Below are 23386 nucleotides of genomic sequence, written 5' to 3' on the forward strand. Positions count from 1 at the left end.
CTCTTATATTAACCCCGGACAGACTACAGACAAACGGGACAAGGCTGACTCACACGGGGGTTGATGAAAAGGACAGCGGGTATCGATGGCTCAAGGTGCACTCTTGGCTCAAAGCAGGGTCCAGTACGGTCCGGTCCGGTCCAAAGATGCGGGGAGGTATCGTCGCGCTGGGGGTGGCGGTGGCTTCTCTCTCCAAGCTGAGGCGCATCTCTCCTCACATCCGGCAAGCGGCTGCGTATATCCGGCGGGGAGTGACACGCCCTCGGCTCGTTAGCTCCGCCTCGTGGAATCGGCCCGTTGCTTCTCATTGGGTGCGTGCGGGGGGGGTTACTGGCTCCCCCCTGACGAGGAGCTGACAGCCAGCCCCTTCGGGGTAACCCCGTGGAGCGCATGGTCTGGAGCTAATCGAGCCGGTGTGAGGACGCATCCTCCCCCGCTCCGCCGCCATCTCCTCTGTTGTTGTTGTAATTGTTGTTGTAGTTGTTGTTATTGTTGTTGTTTGGGGAAGAAGATGGGAGGAGGTATGGGAAAGGTCCTAAACTCACTACTGATGCCATATAATCACATTCTGGTGCAACGAAGAGTCATAATTAATGGAAACGAGGCCTTAACTGACATAGATTAAGAATAACTAGGAAGATGTCCGAAAGTTGTCTACGTGTGGTGCGGTGGACCTGGGCACGACATTTAATGGGGGAATAAGGGGAAGGTCGGCTCTACTGATTGTTATTTACATGCAATGGGACTAGGGAATGGGGGATTGGGGAAAGTTGGGGAGTATCGGAGAAAATAGGGGAATATTTACAAGCGGATATGGAGGCCAAATTCCATATTCGCAACAATATATATATATATATATATATATATATATATATATGTCGGATTGGGACTTAGGACTTGGGACTCAGAAGACTCAGAAGAAAGGAGCAACGGATATATTTATTGGAACTCGAGTACACAAGCTTGAGGACAGCAAAGTTGTATTGAAACTCACAAGGAATGACCAACAGTACAACAAGATGCTCTGAAATAATTCAATTAACATTGCTTTATATAAGGAGAATCAGGGGTGGAGTTAGCTCACAAGACACAGAGACAAAATGGGCTCATTGGTTCCCCCACCATAGTCCCATCCTGTTGTTCAGTTAATTAAAGGAAGTTCATCCAAGGCCAGTCATGGGTTAGCTCTGATAAGGAGATGGTCAGCATTATGTGGCAACATGTTTACAACTTTCTGTATAGCAGCTGGCTTGGGAAAGTACAAAAGGGAGTGGACACTCATAAAACTGTCAACTTGCAAGATAATGGCAAAGTCAGGAGAAAGGCAAAGAGAGATAACGGTTGCTTCCAAGGCCTGGGAAGGGGAACTAGAGATTGTGCCCACGCAGGCCAGAGCTCACAGGCAGAGAACTCCTTATTAGGATATTACACATCCTTAATGCACAAGAAAGAACTCAGTATCATGAAAGAGTACAGTAGCAAGTCAAAACAAAACATATAATTGGTTATACTTGGTAATTGGTAAAGCAGCAAGGATATACAAAGGGGGAGGGGCATTACAGCTCCCTACATACCGCCCTTTTGGATCTAAGATACAAAGTTATCTACGAGCCAATCAAAGGCCTTTATTTCAAACAAAAACAGAAAAATCATTCAACATATCACGCGAAGGCAGCCCCGTAAGAATGTCCCGTACCAAAGCACCACACAAACTCAGTAGGATGATTCGCGTCTGTATGTGAGTATGCAATGTAAGGCCGTAAAAGCAGAGTGATCAAATGGCACACAAAATCCACCAAAAGAGGTGGGAGAGAGAGAGAGTGTAACTAAACGTAACGTACCACACGAATGCAGCCCAGTGAGCATGTCCCGTACCCAGTACCGCACAACGAACCCAGCAGGCTGATCCGCGGGTGTGTGGGTGCAAGTGGGTGTAAGTGGATGTATGATGTAAGTCGGGTGTAGATGGGTGTATGAGGTGAGACCGTAGAGACATGAAGATCGAATAGCGCGCCAAATCCACAACGAAGACCTCTGGTTCCACCGGGGTCCACACCCAGGAAGATCTCCGACCCACCCTTGGTCCACAGAGGTGCAGCCGGACTCCTCCCCAACTGGAGCTCGCCCAGGCTTCCCCAAGTGAAATCCTTGTAGATCTTCAGCGCTCAATCGATATTCATGTTCATGAGGTCTCTTACGTGCTGGTGATCTGGGGAAGACACAACATCGTCAGTATCAGCTGGCTCAAACCTATGGCCATGAAATAAAGCATAACGATCCAAAGGTGGGAGAGAAACTTCCTTTGGGTCAAAGTCGAGATCGTCCGAGGCGATGCTGCTTGCTTCGCTGTTATTCACGGGCGAATCTCCAAAACAATCAGACTCGGAACTCAGAGTATTTTCACGATCGAGTTCCTCTCCATCCGGGCTTGGGTTCACAGCTGGGTCCAAATCCCGAACTGGGTCAGTGGCGTTTGACTCACTGTGGGCTTGTGAGACATAAAGGTGAGCTCGTGAAACATGGAGAGGCAGAGCCTGCATTGAAATATAAACATCAGCCGGGGACCCTCGCAAGTGGCCCACATCATCATTGGTAACATCATCAGTAACATTATTCTCAGGTGGCGTAGGCCTGCGGAGTGGACGGCCCATAGTCATAGCCACGGCATGGCATATCGTGAAGAAACGAGAGGAATCCTTCAGGAAATCGTCGATTTCTTCTTCCGACGTGTCGGGGCCCAGTTTAAACGGCCTTCTGGTAGCCTGAAATGCTTCGAGGTCCGCATAAGTGTACTCGACATCATTATCGGTAATATCAACAATGGAAGAACAATCTTCGGAAGCGGAGATCTCATTGTCGCGGCCCAGGGACTCGTTCAGGTCGTCGTTCCAGGATCCGCGATTGGCAGTTGAGTTGACAGCTGGTGTGTCATCCGGACCCGCGATCCGCTGGTCGATCATCACCATGGCCTTTTCCGGTGTCGTCTTCAGTGTCCATCCTGTGGTAAACTTTCTCGCACACGCAAGGACTAAAGCCTTGATTAGTACACAACAAACCACTAGTCCAAGGACTATTGCCAAGGCGGTCAATATCCACTTTACTATCGTCCCTGTCCATCCTTTAAACCAGTCGGTAAGCCACTGGTGGGAGGCTTCCCGATCCATGCGATCCCTTGTCAATATGTGAGCACTTTCTCTTAACCTTATAATAGCAGCACTGACCCCTTGTGAAGGGTCAGGAATAAAAGTACAACATTTACCCTTAATTATCCCACATACCCCTCCTCGTTCTGCCAGTAGCATATCTAACGCAACCCTATTTTGCATAACCATTGTACGCAGGTGGACAACCGTGTCCAACATTTCGTCGTGTGCTGTAGCGGTGTCGTTGGCCACCCTTTCTAAGATTAACGCAATTTTGTCAATGCGGTAACTGTTCATGACCGTCCCAGCCCATGGGAAGAAGAAGCTAACGGCTTTCTCCCAATCAGCGCCGTGTAAAGTAGTGGTGTCGTCGTCGTGCCAATAGGTGCTTCGTTGTGTCCTTATGAGTGCGGTGGTATTATGCAAGTGCTGTCGCATTTCCATCTCTGGGAAAACTGATCCTAAATAGCAAATTCCTCCCCAATTATCAGGTAAATACGGGTAAGCTTTATTCCCGCATACAAACATGGTCCCGTGCGGAGCCACTAAATGGGTGGTCATGCAAGTGAGAAGGCCTGGGATAGTGTTTGTCCCGTTTTCCCCTTTCCATGCCAACTGGAGGTGTGTGAGGTTATGCAAGGGCGAGCTTGTAACGTTCACTAGCAGCGTGTGTTTCCCTTTTCTCGGGTCCGCGGGAAGGGTATCTCTACACACGGATTTGCCTACCATTACTTGGCCCTTTCCTTCTAAGCAGAGGGCCCCCCATGCCGGCTTGACCCAAACCGGCGCCGGACGTTCCTCAAAGTGTCGGGACAGGATGGGAGGGGAGTACTGGAAAACTCGTTTACACGCGGTTTCATCAGAACCTTGGCTTGTCAGAGTTGTACTAATGCATTTGGTATCTAGTGGCTTCGAGCACAAATCATTGAGTGATAGGGGTAACACTACCATTGGTATGCCTGCTGTGCTGGTGCGGGGAAGGTGCATACACATCCAACACTGTGTCCTATTCTGTACTGTGGCCATATGCCGTGCGACCTTCCAGTATGTGTTCTCCTCTGGCTTCCTTCTTACTTCCTGGGCAGGAGGGGGTTTAATAACGTAGGCGGCACAACTAGGCCGGAATTGGTGTTGGGTCTCTCCCCTCTTTTTGTTCCTTCTAATCAGCGTGCGCGGGGGCCATATTCCACATTCAGTATTATCGTGGTGTGTGGGCCGACGAGGGCATGCGACAGTAGGAGAGTAGTATTGTCGATGCCCGTGCCCCATTGATATCCTGCGGCGGCGTGACTATTCACGGTCCCAGTAAACCTTCCATTTTTCACCTTTCTAACCTTAGTTAAGACTATGCGTGGGGTTGTCATGCGTGCCTGTGGTGTCCCATTGTGTACCACCATGGCTTCCATCCATCTTACAGATAACCACTTGAAATGTGTCTCCAACTCACAGCAATGTACTACTATCCCCTGTCCCCGGGGAGCCGTTATGTATTTGACGGAGTAAAGTTTAAATAACGTGTAGTTGTCGTGTCCTGGGTATTTGGGGAGATCCTCTCTCAGTGGGTTAAACTGCAGAAGCCTATCCTTGGCGGGGTTTGTTAGGCAGCTGCCCAGAATTCCCATCATCATGACCGTCATCGCCGCCCTTAGGAGACTGTGGTGCCCTAGACGGTGCATTGTCTTCAGCGGTGTGAGGTGTGGTGTCTGCAGCAATGTGAGGTGCGGTGTCTTGTGTGGCTTGTGGTGCGGGGATGGACAACTTACAATGGGTGGCGTGGATCCACGAAGGTTTACCCTCGCAGAAGACTGCCGTCGGTGTGACCAGTAGCACCTGGAATGGTCCCTTCCACCGTGGCTCCAAAGCAGCCTTGCGGGTGAAGTGCTTCACGAGCACCCAGTCGCCGGCCTGAAAGTTGTGGATGGCGTGGCCTATTGGTTCAGGCAGCGCCTCTCGTACTCGAGCATGGATGCTGCGTGCCACATTCGACAAGCCTATGCAAAATCTCAAAAGCATGTCATCCATTACTGGCAAAGCAAGGGTGGACATGTCTGTTGGTGCTGAAACGGGCAAGCTCATAGGTCGTCCCATTAATATTTCGTGGGGGGAAAGGCCCGTAGTGCGACCCGGGGTGGAACGAATGCTCATCAATGCAAGCGGAAGAGCCTCTGGCCACCTCAAGCCTGTGTCTGCGCAAAGTTTCGCTAGTTTATTCTTTAAAGTCTTGTTCGTTCGTTCCACAAGTCCTGAGGACTGTGGGTGGTAGACGCAATGGAAGGATTGTTTAACGCCCAACGCCTTCAGGATGCCCTTAACCACCTGCGCCGTGAAATGGCCTCCTTGATCTGACGAAATTATCTGGGGAATGCCAAATCTGCACATAAAATCCCGCACAAGGCGCTTCACTACTGTCGGAGCATCGGATTTGACGCATGGGTATGCTTCGACCCATTTGGTGAACGTATCTACGATTACCAACACATAGCGAAACGACATGCTTGGTTCCAATTCTGTAAAATCGAACTCGATAGTTGCAAACGGCCCACTAGGCGGGGGTCGTCCCCCATCATGTGCATGTCTCGGTGGCGCCCCTCTATTGTGTTGCTGGCAGACCACACACGATCGGCACACTTCGGCTACAATCCGTGACAGTCCTGGCGCTGCCCAAGTGTAGTCTATCTGTCCCATCACCCCCCTCTGGCACACATGACCATTCTGATGAGCCATGCGTGCCAGCCAAGGCAGTAAAGCCTGGGGTGCTATAGGTTTTTCATCAAGGGTCCACATTTCCCCTGGCCCAGGGCGTATCGCTCCTCGTTTGAGCCAGACCTCGTGTTCGGCCGTCGGTGCAGCATTTTGCAAATTTATGATATCGTCCTTAGTTGGTGTGGCGGGTGGTCCCGCAGTCGGTATGTCAGCAATCTGTGCGGCTGTCTTCTGTGCTCGTGTCACCATCGGCATGTTGCGTTCTATCTGTTGGTTGGCGGCCTTTCCTGCCGCCTCGTCCGCCCTTGCGTTGCCCCGGGCAACGTCAGTGTCCGCCCTTTGGTGGCCACGACACTTAATTACCGCGATAGCGCGGGGAAGTAAAATGCTTCGGAGGAGCCCTTCTACCAGCGCGCCGTTCTTTATCACTGAACCGGCAGATGTGAGAAACCCTCTCATCTTCCAGATGGCTCCTTTATCGTGGACTACGCCGTGAGCGTAGGCCGAATCTGTGTAAATGTTGACGGCAAGGCCTTCCGCCAAGCTGCACGCTCTAGTCAAGGCGCACAGCTCCGCCTGCTGTGCGGAAAATGTAGGTGGAAGACGCCCGCTCTCTACCGTTTCGCTATCCGAGCACACGGCGTACCCGGACAACAGGGACCCGTCCCATGCGCGCCTAGCTGATCCATCGACATAATATATGCAGTCGGGGTATTCTAAGGGATTGTCCTTTAAATCCGATCGCACCGTGGAAACTAGCTGCACAACGTCGGTGCACACATGAGGTTCGCCCTCCTCAGGAGTGGGCATCAGTGAGGCTGGGTTGAGCGTCGTGCAACGTTCGATCGTGATGTTGGCTGCAGTGATCAGTGCGGATTCGTATTGCATTAATCTAGTGTTAGACAAATGCTGTGTGCTTCGCTGTAACAACAGCGAAGTGACGCAATGTGGTACCCGTAGCGTTACTGGGTGTCCCATAACAATGTCCGCTGTTCTTTCTACTGCGTACCTGGCCGCTGCCACGGCTTGCAAGCACACCGGAAACCCTTGTTCGACCGGGTCTAACTTTTTACTAAAGTAGGCCACCGGCCGCTCCTTATCCCCATGGGTCTGTGTCAAAACTGACTGGGCGAAACCTCCCACGGCGTGAGTGTAAAGGGTAAATGGTTTCGCATAATCCGGGAGTCCTAATGACGGTGCCGTAACCAGCGCCTGTTTCAGCCCGTCAAAACATCGCCTCAATTCATCCGTCCATATCAATAGGTCCGGGGCATTTGATTTGGTCGCCTCCTACAGTGGTTTAGCCAGCAGCGCAAAATCAAGTATCCAAGTGCGGCAGTATCCCGTCATACCTAGGAAGCGCAGCATTTGTCGTTGCCAGCGAGGGCGAGGCAGCTCCATGATAGCGGTCACCCGTCCAGCATCCAATTCTCGTTTTCCGTGCGAAATGGCGTGTCCCAAGTAAGTTACAACCTGCCGCACAAACTGAAGTTTTGGTCTGCCTACTTTGTGGCCTTTGGCCGCCAAGGCCTTTAATAGGGCCAAGGAATCCATTTCGCACGCCTCCTTTGAAGGGGAGCAAATCAACAAATCGTCAACGTATTGCAGCAACACTGACCCTCCCTTCAATTCCACATCCGCCAGGTCGCGGTGCAGCGCCCGAGAAAACAGAGTGGGGCTATCTGAAAACCCCTGAGGTAGTACTGTCCAAGTATACTGGCGCCCCCTATGGGTGAAAGCGAACAAGTATTGTGACTCAGGCGCGATGGGCACAGAGAAAAACGCAGAACAAAGGTCGATGACCGTGAAGTATGTTGCGTCCGGCGGAATTGACATCATGAGGGTTTCTCCGTTTGGAACTAGTGGGTGTATGCCCTGTATCACCTTGTTCACCTCCCTTAAATCCTGTACAAATCTCCATTTGTCCTTTGACGGCTTTTTAACTGGCAAAATTGGTGTATTACATGGGCTGTTAGTTTCTACGATAATCTTCTGTTCCACTAGGGATTGAATCACTGGTGCTATGCCTACGTCGGCCTCAGGTCGTAGCTTATACTGTTTTACGTTTGGCAAGCGCATCCCCGGCTGCACTGCTATCACTAGAGGTTTGGCGTCTCGCATCCGTCCAACCTCACCGTCGCTTTTGGGCCATAAATTGTCCGGCACCTCCGCTAGGAGGTAATCCGACTCACCCGGGTCCGTCAGCACTGCCCTCATGGCATAGGTGCCTTTGGGGGGCAACTCTGCCTCTTCGAACTTTCCGTCCCTCCGTTCTGCCTTAATGTCAATTGAGAACCCTTCACCGTTTTCGAGCCGTTTCAAAGTCCAGCGGCCCCTCTTACACCGATAACCATGTAAGGGAACTTCTCGTAACCGCCCTACCATCCAACCTACACTTTCCGGCGGCCACCCTTTGGCAGTAGTGAGGGTAACATGGGCGACCGCTCCTTCGGGGTATTGGGTCAGCGCATGCTGACTCGGGGTTAGGACTACCTCAATTCCTATTCCCTCACGCCCGATCCATACCCGTGACAAGTGTAGAGGCATCCATTTGCCCAGCTTTTCCTTAACCCTTTCCCGGTAGTTCTCGTCCTCACCCGTTGCATCATAGTACGCAGTGCAATGGGGTGGATTATCCTTTAAGTCCCTTATCGAAATTTGGTGCAGTTGCATCCAATCTCGCAGCACTGAACTGTCCAAACACACATTATCTATGATATATGTCCAAGCAGACAAAGCCCCTGGATCCAAGCGCCACCAATACGCGGTGGGGCCGGGACGAGCCAGTGCCGTCATCAACAAGTCGCGTTTAGACTCCGCGACGTCTACGAAAACTCCCTCCTCGGTACATGAGATTTGACAGCCCAAACGGCACAATAAATCCCGTCCCAGCAAATTCGTCGGGGCGGTAGTGGTCATCAAGAAAGCATGTTTAGCCTCCAGCGGGCCGCATGTTACTCGCACTTCCTCCGAAATAGGAAGCGCTTGGGGTAAACCCGAAACACCCAGTATTTGAACGTTCCTGGCCGTAGGGCGCAAAGAGGGCAATTGCCCCTTGTTAATTGTGCTGCGAGTCGCACCCGTATCTACGAGAAATTCTAATTGTCTTCCCTCCACGTCCAACATCATGGTTGGTTCCTCTGCCGGTGTCATGGTCAAGAGAGGACACTCCTTGGGCGACTCGCCAGCGTCCCGTCAATAGGCCCCTCTATTGTATTGGGGCTGAAACCCCTTACGAGCCTTTGGGCAATCACGTATCCAGTGTCCCATCTGCTTGCAATAATGGCACGGTTCCTGCGGAACCGGTGGTGCGGAGGGCATAGGTCGTCCCTCTACAACTCCCCTTCCGCCCTGCCTGCGTTCTGGCGGCCCCCAAAGTGACTGGTTCACTGGTTGCCACTGCGGCGGACCCCGAGGCGGGGCCCAGTTCCCCCTTGGTCCGTTCTGCATCCCACTATTGGGGGGTGGTCCGGGGTTTTGGAGAAGGGGTCTTGGTGGATACCAATTTTGGGGAGGGGGCCCTTGCACAGTCCAAGTTTGAGGGTTTTGAGGAGGAGGGGGAAGAGGGGGTGGTATTGTCCATTGTTGTTTTATTTCGTCCATATTAATTAGTCCTAAGTCCTCAGCAGTACAACCTTCACAGAGGTTACCTTCGCGGTTGATCCACTCTCCGTTAGGGAATTGGCCCTTATAGAAAGGCAAACCGCTCCTCCCAAGGTCCTCATAACCTCGAACAGGTCCCCACTTCTGGCACTGTTCGCGTATGTAGTCCTGACTCTGATCCCCCCTTTTACCTTGATTAAATTGAGCCCGTTTCTCCTGGACAAACATTTGCAATATTTCCTCCTTAATATCCTTCTTCTCCTCTAAGGAGGAGCCCGGGCATTGTTCCAGTTTGTCGCATAATTCGTTGGTTGTCATTCCCTTCCAGCCGAAGAGGACGGTCTGTACCTGTTTCTTTAACACCGGCCGAAGCCCCTCGATTAGATATTGATTTACCAATGGTTGGGGTAGCCCTCCCAGCTGCATCGGACCCAGTCCTCCCCAGCGCGCAATGGCCTTTTCTAACCTTTCTCGGTACTCTCCAATTGGTTCTCCTGCCTTTTGTTTTATGGCCCCGATTTTTCCCCAATCCGGACCCCCTGCTGGCAACAGCGCATGTTCGATGGCACCCAGCAGCCGGACCTTCAGTGCATCCCATTGCACTAGTGTTATCCGGGGGATTGCACCCACCGCCCTTGGGTCGTCGTGCGGCCAGTGTGCTCTTTGTCTAGCCCTTTCCCATACTTTGGGTGGGAGCACGGATACTCCCATATGAGTTATGTCTCGATAGTCGCACTCGCCAGCTATAAACCAATTCGACATGGTCGGCACTATCTGCCGCGGATCCTCAATAAGCAAATGTTGAATCCTTTCCCGCATTACAGTTAAAGAGGATTCTTTCCATGGTACCCTTTCTCGAACCCCCTGTCCTTGGGCGTCAACTCCGATAACTTGTACGGGGCACAATGTTTTCCTTCCCTCTATTTCCTGACATTCCAATGGGGTAGTTTGTGAGGTCCCTTTCTCATTACAACCTACCAGTGAGGGGTATAACCCATCCGGTCCTATCGGTGGCGGGAACCCGGCGATGTCGGTCCCGTCATCTATTCCGTTAGCCCCGAGTTGTGCAAACGGCCTTCCCTGGCTCGGGTGGTTCTGGGGTATCTGGGGCGCGATGGTAGCGGGGTTATAGGGAGGTGGTAGCAGGGACGCAGAAAGGATAGGTGGTGCCTGAAACCCCGGGACAGGGTTTAGGTCTGGGGCTGGGGAGGGTAGATTGGTCGCTACCTCCCCTCTCGCGGGGTCTGGGTTTTCAACGAGCGGCATCAGTCGCGCGTTGGCCTGCTTTTCTATTTCCTTAAGCGCTTCATCCTGCTCCTTATTCGCCTGTTTCCTCAGACCCTTGAGTTTTGTTACCTCACCAGCCAAGCTGGCCTGTTTCGACTTTGCGTGTCGCTTCATCGCTTCTTCCTTCCACCAGCCAAAGACTTTCCAATAGTCAGGCGGGAAGTGTTTCGTGGCCTGTTCGAACTTTTCTAATGTCTCATACAACACGTCCAATTTTTCCAGCGCAAAAGACCCTCCTTCGGGCCACGGTTCTCCTAAATCCTTCGTCAGCGCAACCCATGACTTCCCTGGTCTCACAGCAGCATAGCCATACCTCTTAAACATAAAAAATGCTGGGGTATGTCTAAGCGGTTCACCTGCCTTTACTGTCTTATTACCTATACTGTTACCCATCCTAAGAAACCTTAGTTTACCGACGTAGCCTTGTACTCGTGAGGATCTCCCGCCTCGCGGCACAGCTACACTACCTAACTCTGAGAGGCTCGCAGCCTTGTACCCGTGAGGTTCGCCCGCCTCGCGTGGTACGGCCGCGCTACCTACTCTCCTGAGAGGCTCGTCCGCCTACACAGCCGTCTATCCTACCCTTACTGCACTTTCCTGGCGTCCTACGCCCGTGTAATAGTTCTGATCTTACTTAAAATTCCGACGTCTCCTGGGTAGGCCTCGGATCGGGACGCCGCCCTTATCCTTACCCTCACAACTCAGAGATCTATTACCCCTTAACCTCAGGCGCCCAACGTGGGGCACTTCTCCTTACGTAACGTTACCCTAACGAGTCCATAAACAATCAGTTGCTCCAGGACCCAAGCGGTCCGTAATTAAATTTAGGTTCGTGGAACAGGTATGAGCAGGGGACGGAACAAACGGCAACCGAGCAAGAGAGTGGTTTACAATTTGGACTGACCCCCGGGCTAAAAAGGAAAAAACAAAAGAAAACCACAGCTCACCTGACCCGGATCAATTGCCAGCTGGTCTCTCACCACTCCCTTGCCTGGGACCGCGTCCCGGACTGCCCAGACTGATCCCACCGCTGCCACCAGTTGTCGGATTGGGACTTAGGACTTGGGACTCAGAAGACTCAGAAGAAAGGAGCAACGGATATATTTATTGGAACTCGAGTACACAAGCTTGAGGACAGCAAAGTTGTATTGAAACTCACAAGGAATGACCAACAGTACAACAAGATGCTCTGAAATAATTCAATTAACATTGCTTTATATAAGGAGAATCAGGGGTGGAGTTAGCTCACAAGACACAGAGACAAAATGGGCTCATTGGTTCCCCCACCATAGTCCCATCCTGTTGTTCAGTTAATTAAAGGAAGTTCATCCAAGGCCAGTCATGGGTTAGCTCTGATAAGGAGATGGTCAGCATTATGTGGCAACATGTTTACAACTTTCTGTATAGCAGCTGGCTTGGGAAAGTACAAAAGGGAGTGGACACTCATAAAACTGTCAACTTGCAAGATAATGGCAAAGTCAGGAGAAAGGCAAAGAGAGATAACGGTTGCTTCCAAGGCCTGGGAAGGGGAACTAGAGATTGTGCCCACGCAGGCCAGAGCTCACAGGCAGAGAACTCCTTATTAGGATATTACACATCCTTAATGCTCAAGAAAGAACTCAGTATCATGAAAGAGTACAGTAGCAAGTCAAAACAAAACATATAATTGGTTATACTTGGTAATTGGTAAAGCAGCAAGGATATACAAAGGGGGAGGGGCATTACAGCTCCCTACATATATATATATATATATATATATATATAGTATATATATATATATATATTATATATATATATATATATATATATATAGTATATATATATATATATTATTATATATATATATATATATATATATATATATATATATATATATATATATATATATATATATAGTATATATATATATATATATATATATATATATATATATATATATATATATATATATATATATATATATATATATATATACACGGTATATATGTATATACACATGACAGTGTTGCAGGCCTGTCGGGTTTGTTGAGCTTTCATTATCTATAGTGTCAACAACAACAACAACAACAACAACAACAACAACAACATGCATTTTAAGGCCGTTTTCCCTGCTAGTGCGGGGGTTAGCCTTGCGGTCCCCATGACAATCTTCTCCATTTTGCCCTATTTTCTGCATCTCTCCTTGTTTAACCCCCTTGCCCGCATTTCTTCTTCCACCATCTTTAGCCAAGTCGTTCTCGGTCTTCCCCGTCCTCTACTTCTTTCTACATTCATTTCCATCACTCTTCTCAACCAGTCACTTTCATCCTTCCTCAACACATGACCAAACCATCTCAACCTGTTCCTCTTCACAGTGTCACTATGTCACTGTCACTATGTCACCTGTCACTATGTCACCTGTCACAGTGTTCACAGTGTCACTATAGTGTCAACAATTAACAAATAAATATTGGTTCACGAGTTATCAAACAGAGTGACCACTATATTCGTCATGGGTGTGTGTCTGTCTGTGTGTGTCTGTCTGTCTGTCTGTCCGCAGCATAACTACCCGATGATATCATCCGATCTTGATGAAACTTGGGTGGGAGGTTTATATCATGATCTAGTTGTGTCCTGCCTAAAGTGAGCATGTTGCGCCCATTATGGGCGGAGCGTCGCCCGAAAAAGATGTCTTTTTCGGGGGTAATCGAGTTCAAGCTACATCTTCTCCGAGGGATTTGGTGGAATCTGACAGGGGTTTCGGTATTTGGTTAGGCCAATGTCATGTGTCTTTGCTCGATTTTTCATTTTCGCCCCAAGGTCAAGGTCACAAGGTCACAAAATTTAGAAAAGTTGACTTTTGATGGTTTTATTACATTGTTCACTTCCTGATAGGGTGAAATGTCGTACATGATCTTATATTATCACATACATCATGAAATACAAGTTTTCCAACAAATTTCAGAATCTTCGACGTTTGACCTTTGAAGGTCACAAAGGTCAAATTTTCGAAGTTGTCGGAATCGCACCGAATTTTCGGTATTGTGTAGCTAACTAACCTCATAACTGATTATACATTATTTTCTATCTCATTTCAAGGTCAGTAACCTTCGTTTTGACATTTCCGGGCCTGGCCTGTCCGGGCCTGTTTCGGTTATAGTCCGTCCTTTGTCATTGAATACCGCTCGCTCGTGAACCATCGTCGTCTCCTGACTTGTACCCTTCTTTTTTTGTAACATCATACTTTGTGGAACAAAAAAGATGAGTTGAGATAAGAACCACCCTGAAATTTAATAGAAGTTATATTAAATTGTAGAAATATTTATTTATTGTAGGAGCATTAAAAAAGGAACATTACACACAAAATAACTTGTCAAATATTCCTCTTCAACAACTCTCTCAGGAAATGACACATGCCTCATTTTTAATGAACTCCATTATAAATTTTCTTTTAACCATTTCCAGACCTCTTCTTAAAATCCCAGTTGTACTCAATTTGCATCAATCCCAGTCTTGATCAAAGTGATAAAACATTGACTTCTGGAAGCCCTGTGTCGGCTCTGTGTCGGGAAGGCAGCTCTGTGTCGGGAAGGTATTATCGAAGGCGTATCCTAGTGATGTTCACCTACACGCAGTCAACAATGGCATTGTGGGAATATGGGTCATTAGGTATATGTGCAAGCTCTAACCATGATCCTTATTTCCTGTTGAATAGTAAAAAATTTCATTAATGTGCTTCCTACAGGAGGTGGCAACTCTGAACACCCAGATTGAAGACAGAAGTATGTCCGTGGAAGTGGACAGTGTCCCAGGCATGGACCTATCCAAGACCATGAATGAAATTCGAGCACAATATGAAAACATGATTGCCAAGAACCGTGAGGATGCAGAAAACACTTTTCAGAAGCAGGTGCACGAGACACAAATCTGAATATTATTATGATTTGTTTTTAAAGGGAGACCACGATCAACCTGAAGTTTGACTCGAAGCATGGAAATTGAAATGTCTTGATCTGTAGACATTCCAATACAATATTGGAATGTCCTCAGATATGGAGCGAAGATACATTATCATGTGGAGCTTTGAGGTGCAAGAAAGGGTCGCAATCTTGGTCGTTCCATGTAAACATTCAAGTCTGCATGCATATAAATGGTGGTATCTAGTAAACAAAAGGTAGACATCAAATGTTGTCTTGTGATGGCCAGCTATATGTGATGGCGCAAGGACGAAGTGAATTTTTTGAATGCCTGCATAAGAAAACTGTAGAGAAAGTAAGTTAATATCATCGTTATTATAGAAGCGCTTAAACATGTAGGAACATAGATTTTTGGACACAAAACATCCACACATGTGTAGTAAGCAAGGCAGCTCTGTGTTGGGATTAAGGAAGTGTGTAAATTTCAGTTCTGTAGAGTGAATGTTGATGCAGAAGCATAATTATTATAAAACATGCAATGGTGATATTCTCAGAGTTCATTTTTCCAAACTATTATGCAAGATTCCAGGTATCAATTAGAAATATATCTTTTAAAATAAGTCAGATGGAGGTCATGAGCCCATTAGGTATGGGGTGGATCTGAACCTGCCAAAGTTCAATGCAGATTTGCTGTTTAAATATGGGAAAGAAAATCACTGCAAAGCCATAGGAAAGGTAATTTGGAGGAGGCATGGCTCAACCACTGTCATTCTCATTTTTGGGACTTATTTTATTCAACTGTCATAAAGCAAAAATGTACTGTTAGACCCCGGTTTACGCCGGGGATGCTTTCCTGAAAAGTGCGATGAATATCGAAACAATGTGAATGAAAGCGATTTTTCTCATCCTACTACAATTCACCAAATGTCCGTCCGTCTGTCTGTCTGTCTGTCCGTTCGAAGGTACCGCAAAATCGGCCCTAACCGATCGCAACGATATTTTGGGTGGGTAATCCTGGGGTCTCCAGGAGTAAAATTAAAATCAGCTTTGGTCTCCAGCATTCTCAGGTTTGGACTCCCGCATAACATTCACGTTCGCATAACGTTCATTGTGACGATGTTTTCATTGTGACGACTAGCAATGGTACCCGCCCTACAGGCGGGGCTTCAATTGGGAGGCCCAAATGAAAAGGCTAAATATCATAAATTGAAGGCTTTTTTTTTCTTTTAAACGATTTATATAGACATCCGTTAAATCTCGATCGGTGCAGCCGTTTGTGCGGCACCCGGGAAAATAACGTCATGCGGGAGCAAGTATCAGCAGGATGTGGCAGTGTGGGAGTCCATGTTTGCACCGATCGGCTGCACCGGGTGCCGCACAAACGGCTGCACCGATCGCTGCACAGCTGCACCGATCGGACTCGGTGACCTCGGACAAAGACCTTTTATAAGGACATGGGTTGAATCCCTGCTTGAGAGAATTCCAACCCCCTCCCCACCATCACGGCCGTCTCTCCAACTCACAATCCCATGAGATATGTGGAAAGGACGACCGAAAACCAATATAAACATTAAACATCATTCGTATATAAACATCATTAAAAGTAGATAATGACCTCGGCCAAAGTTCAAATGACGTTTAATCTCTACATGAGAGAATTCCACATAGCTATTTGGGCGGTGAATACTCTAGCAGATCACTGTCTCCATCGATCTTGCCAAGGCCCTAACACCTATCGGATCAAAATCCCTTTAACTGTTGATTTGGTAGTTTTTACAATGAAGGAAACACGTATCGGGAGTACATACGACATCAGGAGTACTAACTGCACGCGTCTTCAGTATCAAGCTTAAATCTCTCATGGCCGATCTGAAGAGCGGAATGCTTGGAGAAGTGGTGGGCTACTTCGGCATGAAGGAAGATCAGAAATGTGGACTCCCACACTGCCACATCCTGCTGATACTTGCTCCCGCATGACGTTATTTTCCCGGGTGCCGCACAAACGGCTGCACCGATCGAGATTTAACGGATGTTTATATAAATCGTTTAAAAGAAAAAAAGCCTTCAATTTCTGATATTTAGCCTTTTCATTTGGGCCTCCCAATTGAAGCCCCACCCGTAAGGCATGTACCGTTGCTTGTAATAATTAATGGAATAAGCAGAGGATGTGCTCGTTACGTCACCACTTCACGTATTATATTTCGCTTTTTACTATGACATTACCCTTTTTTTGATTAATGACAGTTATATTCAAGTGTTCAAAACCCTGGTGTTGGGCTAGCGGCTAGGGTGCCGGCTTAGGATCCTAGGATCCTGGGTTCGAATCCCGGTCGATCGCTGAATTAACGCCAGGGGGGTTGACTCAGCCTGTCATCCTTCCGAGGTCGGCTAATTGAGTACCAGTTCACTGGTAATTCCCTGTTTGTCGTTAAAGGCGGCAAAAAGGGTTGGCGTCAGGAAGGGCATCCGGCCGTAAAACATTGCTTCAAAAAGGGGACCAAAAAACAACAACAACTACGGTTCCCGAAAAAGGCCAACCCCCGCTTTGCGGGGAAAAATGGCCTCTAAAGGTGGTTATTTTTTTTTTTTTTTATATTCAAGTACATGTTTGTATATGTATATGTGTGTGTATATATTTATATGAAACAACATATAAAAAACAACTGTGAGAAATAGTAGAAACTCCACAGTACGAGCAGGGCGTCTCATTTGCATTAAATAAATAATCGGGAGATTAAATCAGACGCGGACGTAGCTTCAGGACGTCGATCTTTAATTAAAGATCGACGTCCTGAAGCTACGGCTGCGTCTCATTTAATCTCCCGATTATATATATTGTTACGGAGTCCTCAATGATCTCCTGGTCTCGGTAACCTCCGAACCCCGAGAGGAGCCCCGGCAGAAAAATGTTACCCTGTGTTGAAAAATCAATATTGAAACCACACCAATGATTATAAATGAACAAAATTGTATTAGAAATCACACACAGGAATAACGGTACAACAAATGGCAAGCAAAGGAATTAGTGGCAAGCCAAGGCAATTTCGAGTGCACTCTATATATCTTATTGCTTATGGTGGTACCACCAAATAAAGCCAGATAACTCACTGCTCCCAGTGAAGGAAAAAGGACACTCCTCAATGTCTCTGAAACCTTTTCCAAGGCGAAGGTGATTCGCTCCAGCTAGTGTCAGAGCGAGGTCGAATCGAGACCCGCACTCCGTGGATGCTGATGAGGCGTAGGCGTAGAAAAGGCGTAGCAGGTCACGTGGTCTGAAACCAGAGGCAAACTCGATTTTCACGTTCACAGTTCAATCAGCGAACCGCAGCGTACTCTTCCAACGCAGCGTTTGCGCACACACATCCCCGACAGACGACAGGATGCAGAGAAAAGCAGACGTTTAGCAAAAACCTTTTCGGTGAGCGAAGCGTGAGGTTTAAAATGGCCGACGGCTCGTACTTGAGTCGATGCGACTAGGCGAGGATTCGTCTCGAATCTCAGCGCCCAAAAGCTGACTACGCAGATTTCACACTCCCAGTGATAACTCCTACCTCAGGATGTCCTTTCAGGGAATTCAAAATTCCTTCGCGACCTTCGTTAGACAACGCTCGTCACAGAGCTCGACGTCACGCGTCTTGTCCGAATTTCCTCGCCACGCCGCTTCCTCTTTTCTCCTCGTCGTCTTCTGGTTCTCGATCCGGTTTCCTGTTTCACTTAAAGTTATCCTCTTTAACTTTTGATAACCGTTCGTGAATAATATGCCTTTTGAAAATAATAATAGTACATAATATCAGAAATATGTCAAGTGGGTGAAAACCACAACAGCGGAAGTGACGAATCCGTAACTATATACATATATATATATATATATTGTTACATATTTATGTGAATGTATGTGAAGTACCATGCAGGTCTTTGCTTCCGTGTGTAGTATATTAAGTTGTTGTGTAGTTGTTGTGGTTGGAGGGTCAGGAGCCCTTCTGAAAGAGTGGCAGGAAACGGAAGTGGCCGGAAGCGGAAGTGACGGGAAAGGGAGGAAAAAGACACGAGGGTAAGGAAGGTTCCTTCTTCCTCGCCCCGCGACGACGAGAAGGTGGAATCGACCTTACGCTGCGCGGAAAACGCGCCGTTGCGAAACGTCTGGCGAGAGGAGTTACCTGGGCGGTAAATACCTTTTGACACGTCCAGTCACCGTGAGTTCGTGCACGAAACCAAGCGTCCGGGACAGTTTGCCCCGTCTACAAAGACGCGTACGGGTCCGCACGTTGGGCCTCGCTCGCGTCGGAAGCCGCGCTGGGTTTTGCCCCGTCTACAAAGACGCGTACGGGTCCGCACGTTGGGCCTCGCTCGCGTCGGAAGCCGCGCTGGGTTTTTGCCCATCTACAAGGACGCGTAAGGGTCGCACTTGGGGCCTCGCGCACGTTGGACGCCGCGCTGGGTTTGCCCCGTGGCTTGGCAAGGAGGTGCGCTGCAGCCGCGGCCCCAGTCCGAGACGGCACGTTTAGAGCACGTCCGCCCGGGGCTCGTTCAACCGCCCGTGTGCGGAGAGGAGAGACATTGACCACGGAGGGAGTCAGGAGTGGGGCTCACGTGAGGAATGTATAAGATTAAGATGGCCATCTTAGAGTTTGTGTAGATGAGTTCACATGGTTGTAATATTGATTGTGCATTGTTGATGGTTGTTGATTGCTCAGTGAATATATTATTGATTATTCCGGATCCTTGGTGTGGGGTTTCTTCTTGACCGGAATTCATATTGATTGCGTTACGAAAGCGTATAAACCATATATCTTTCTGGCGGGGTCCCTCCCACGGTCCGGGGGTCACCAAGACCAGGTAGTTACCGGGAGGACCACGTAACAGAATTGGGGGCTCGTCCAAATTACGATTTGCGGTTTCGCAATTGGGTCTACGTCCGGGATATAAAAGTGTATAAAATAATAAAATAATAATATTTTTGGTAATTAAAATTTATTAATTAATTATTAATTGGTAATATTTTTTTTTGAGAAATTGGGGAAAGTCTTGGGGTGAAGGTTAACAGGTGTTAACGATAGGCACCATGGCGTTTGTGGCACAGAACTTTGGGGTAACCCCGAGTGAGGCACAGTTCCGAGCGTTGCTAAAGTCGGATCTCTTGAAATTGGCCAAACATTTTAACTTGGAGGTCCGAACTAATTTGAGGAAGGCAGAGTTGCAGGCCACGGTGATACAATCTATGGTGGGATTAGGAACATGGGACGAGTTAGCCTGGGAGTGGCTACCCGAAGAACCAGAAGACGTGGAGCTCCGGAAACTGGAGTTGCAATTACGGAGCCAGGAACGGATCAAAGAAGAAGAAAGGAAAGCAGAAAAGGAAAGAGCAGAAGAAGAAAGGAAAGCAGAAAAGGAAAGAGCAGAAGAAGAAAGGAAAGCAGAAAAGGAAAGAGCAGAAGAAGAAAGGAAAGCAGAAAAGGAAAGAGCAGAAGAAGAAAGGAAAGCAGAGGAGAGGAGAGAAGAGAAACAAGCAGAGGAAAGGAGAGTGGAAAGAGAACTCCAGGAAAGAAGAGAAAAGGAACAAGCAGAGGAAAGGAGAGCTGCAAGGGACCTCGAAGCAGAGGAGAGAAAAGCGGAAAGGGAATTAAAGGAACGTGACATGCAGCTTCAGCAAGAAATCAAATTCAAGGAGCTGGAGTTAATGAGAGAACGGGGAGAGGCACCACCCTTGCTGACGGGGTCGACACCTAACCAGAAAACCTGGGATGTGGGCAGACATGTGAGGCTGGTTCCACCGTTCAGTGAAAAAGAAGTCGCGAAATTTTTTCCACACTTTGAGAAAGTGGCTCGACAATTAAACTGGCCGGAGGAGGCATGGACCATACTCGTGCAAAGTGTGCTGGTGGGGAAAGCTCAGGAAATTTATTCGGCGCTACCAATGGACCAATGTGCAGATTATGAGGTACTGAAGAAGCACATCCTCAAGGCCTATGAGTTGGTTCCGGAAGCTTACAGGCAAAAATTCAGGAATGCCAGGAAGAGGGAGAGTGAGACCCATGTGGAGTTTGCCAGAGTGAAAGAAAACATGTTTGATCGGTGGTGTGAGTCAAAAGGAGTCGGGAAAGACTTCGAGACATTGCGGGACTTGATCCTGGTGGAGGAATTCCAGCAGTGTGTCCACGAGGACATCAAAGTGTACCTGCAGGAAAAGAAGGTACCAAAGTTGTGGGACGCAGCCACCATGGCAGATGATTATGCCTTAACCCACCGAATAGGGGTCCACGAACCTAACTCCTCGCCTAGATCTCCGCAGGGGAGGTGGGGAACAGCAGGTGCGGAGAACGACCATACATGGCGGCGGCCTCGAGATGATTATGGGGACAACTATGATACCCCACCGGTTCGAAATCAGAGGGATGCGGGCCCAAGACAAACTTATAGTTCGGGGGGCCCGAGGCAGACCCCGAGTTTTTCCTCCGGGCCTACTTGCGCGTTTTGCAAAAAACCTGGACACTTGATGTCCAGTTGTTACCTCATGAAAAGGGACAACCCAGAGCGGAGTCCGACTATTACAACTCCGAATGCGATGGCTAGCGTAAGAAATCGCCATCAAGAGGGTTACCAACCATTTATTTCCGAGGGGTTTGTGTCACTGGATGGAGCCTCGACTAACCGGAGACCGGTTAGGATATTGAGAGACACAGGGGCCCATCAATCTTTAATGCTTGAAGGCATTTTGCCATGGTCCGAGGAGACGGCAACGGGGGATAGGGTTCGTTTACAGGGGATCGGGGGCGGTGTTAGTGCTCCCCTTCAGGTCATCCAGTTGGAGTCCGATTTGGTGTCAGGACCGGTCACCGTCGGTTTACAAGCCACGTTTCCTGTAGAGGGTGTATCTGTGGTTCTCGGGAATGATTTGGCCGGGGGTCAAGTTTATGGTAACCTGAGGGTTGATAAAGAGCCCAGCAGGGAAAATAACACCACACCAGCTCGGGATGGTGACAAAAGTGCCAAGTTATTTGTAGGGGGACTGAACTTCAAAACAGAGGAAGAAGTTCTGACCTCTGTCTTCACCAGATATGGGCCGCTGGTGGAAGTGCGGTTGGTAAGAGACTGGGAAACGCAACAGTCAAGAGGGTTCGGCTTTGTCACGTTTGCCAGCACAAAAGACGCCAGAGAGGCAGAGAAGAATTGGAATGGCAAGGATTTGGAGGGTCGGACCATAACAGTAGGGAAGGCATTTCGTAGGCGTCGAGAGGTCTACAGGAGAGGACAACTGGGCGGTAGTTTTGGTGGTGGCCGCAGTCAATATTATTATGGAGGCTCCCTGAGTTACGGCCGCTCCCGAAGGAAGAATGGGCAAAGTAGTGGCCGAGAAGAAGACCGGTATTCAGGGGACTACAGGGACCAGTGGTCCCACCCTAATTATTAGGGACGTTCTGAGAAGTTGAAGCACTGAAGGCGGCGGAGCCGCCGAGCCAAGATTCCTACACGAATTAACCGTGAACGCCGTTCCTAAAGGCGTCCATGTAGTGAACTTTCCTGCACGGACTAACCGTGAACTCCACGTTCCTCAAGGCGCCCATGTAGAGAACTTTCCTGCACGGACTAACCGTGAACTCCACGTTCCTCAAGGCGCCCATGTAGAGAACTTTCCTGCACGGACTAACCGTGAACTCCGCGTTCCTAAAGGCATCCATGTAGTGAATACTCGGCTTGGCCTCCCGGAAAAGTGCTATCGAGTGGCTTAACTGGCTTTATTTTTAAGTGATAACTGTGCCCGGGGGGAACTGATAATGTGGGGGGGTTGAGTTATCTGGTTTGTTTCTCCAAATTGGCCGGCAAAGAAAGTTTTCGCTGGGTTCAAACTTTCTTTCTTGAAGGGGGGGAGTGTTACATATTTATGTGAATGTATGTGAAGTACCATGCAGGTCTTTGCTTCCGTGTGTAGTATATTAAGTTGTTGTGTAGTTGTTGTGGTTGGAGGGTCAGGAGCCCTTCTGAAAGAGTGGCAGGAAACGGAAGTGGCCGGAAGCGGAAGTGACGGGAAAGGGAGGAAAAAGACACGAGGGTAAGGAAGGTTCCTTCTTCCTCGCCCCGCGACGACGAGAAGGTGGAATCGACCTTACGCTGCGCGGAAAACGCGCCGTTGCGAAACGTCTGGCGAGAGGAGTTACCTGGGCGGTAAATACCTTTTGACACGTCCAGTCACCGTGAGTTCGTGCACGAAACCAAGCGTCCGGGACAGTTTGCCCCGTCTACAAAGACGCGTACGGGTCCGCACGTTGGGCCTCGCTCGCGTCGGAAGCCGCGCTGGGTTTTGCCCCGTCTACAAAGACGCGTACGGGTCCGCACGTTGGGCCTCGCTCGCGTCGGAAGCCGCGCTGGGTTTTTGCCCATCTACAAGGACGCGTAAGGGTCGCACTTGGGGCCTCGCGCACGTTGGACGCCGCGCTGGGTTTGCCCCGTGGCTTGGCAAGGAGGTGCGCTGCAGCCGCGGCCCCAGTCCGAGACGGCACGTTTAGAGCACGTCCGCCCGGGGCTCGTTCAACCGCCCGTGTGCGGAGAGGAGAGACATTGACCACGGAGGGAGTCAGGAGTGGGGCTCACGTGAGGAATGTATAAGATTAAGATGGCCATCTTAGAGTTTGTGTAGATGAGTTCACATGGTTGTAATATTGATTGTGCATTGTTGATGGTTGTTGATTGCTCAGTGAATATATTATTGATTATTCCGGATCCTTGGTGTGGGGTTTCTTCTTGACCGGAATTCATATT

At 48.8% G+C, this 23386-nt stretch overlaps 1 protein-coding gene across 1 annotated transcript in view; it reads left to right on the forward strand.

The window, feature by feature from the left end:
- Window positions 1-23386, forward strand: part of LOC137433121 (keratin, type 1 cytoskeletal 11-like) — a 74000-nt gene that overhangs the window by 24020 nt on the left and 26594 nt on the right. Inside the window, exon 4 of the mRNA XM_068125576.2 lies at window positions 14461-14625. Coding sequence (XP_067981677.2) covers window positions 14461-14625 — 165 coding nt within the window. The remainder of the gene's footprint in view (window positions 1-14460; window positions 14626-23386) is intronic.

This window comes from Myxine glutinosa, chromosome 8 (assembly GCF_964187855.1).
Source record: "Myxine glutinosa chromosome 8, kmMyxGlut1.1, whole genome shotgun sequence".
NCBI lineage: Eukaryota > Metazoa > Chordata > Myxini > Myxiniformes > Myxinidae > Myxine > Myxine glutinosa.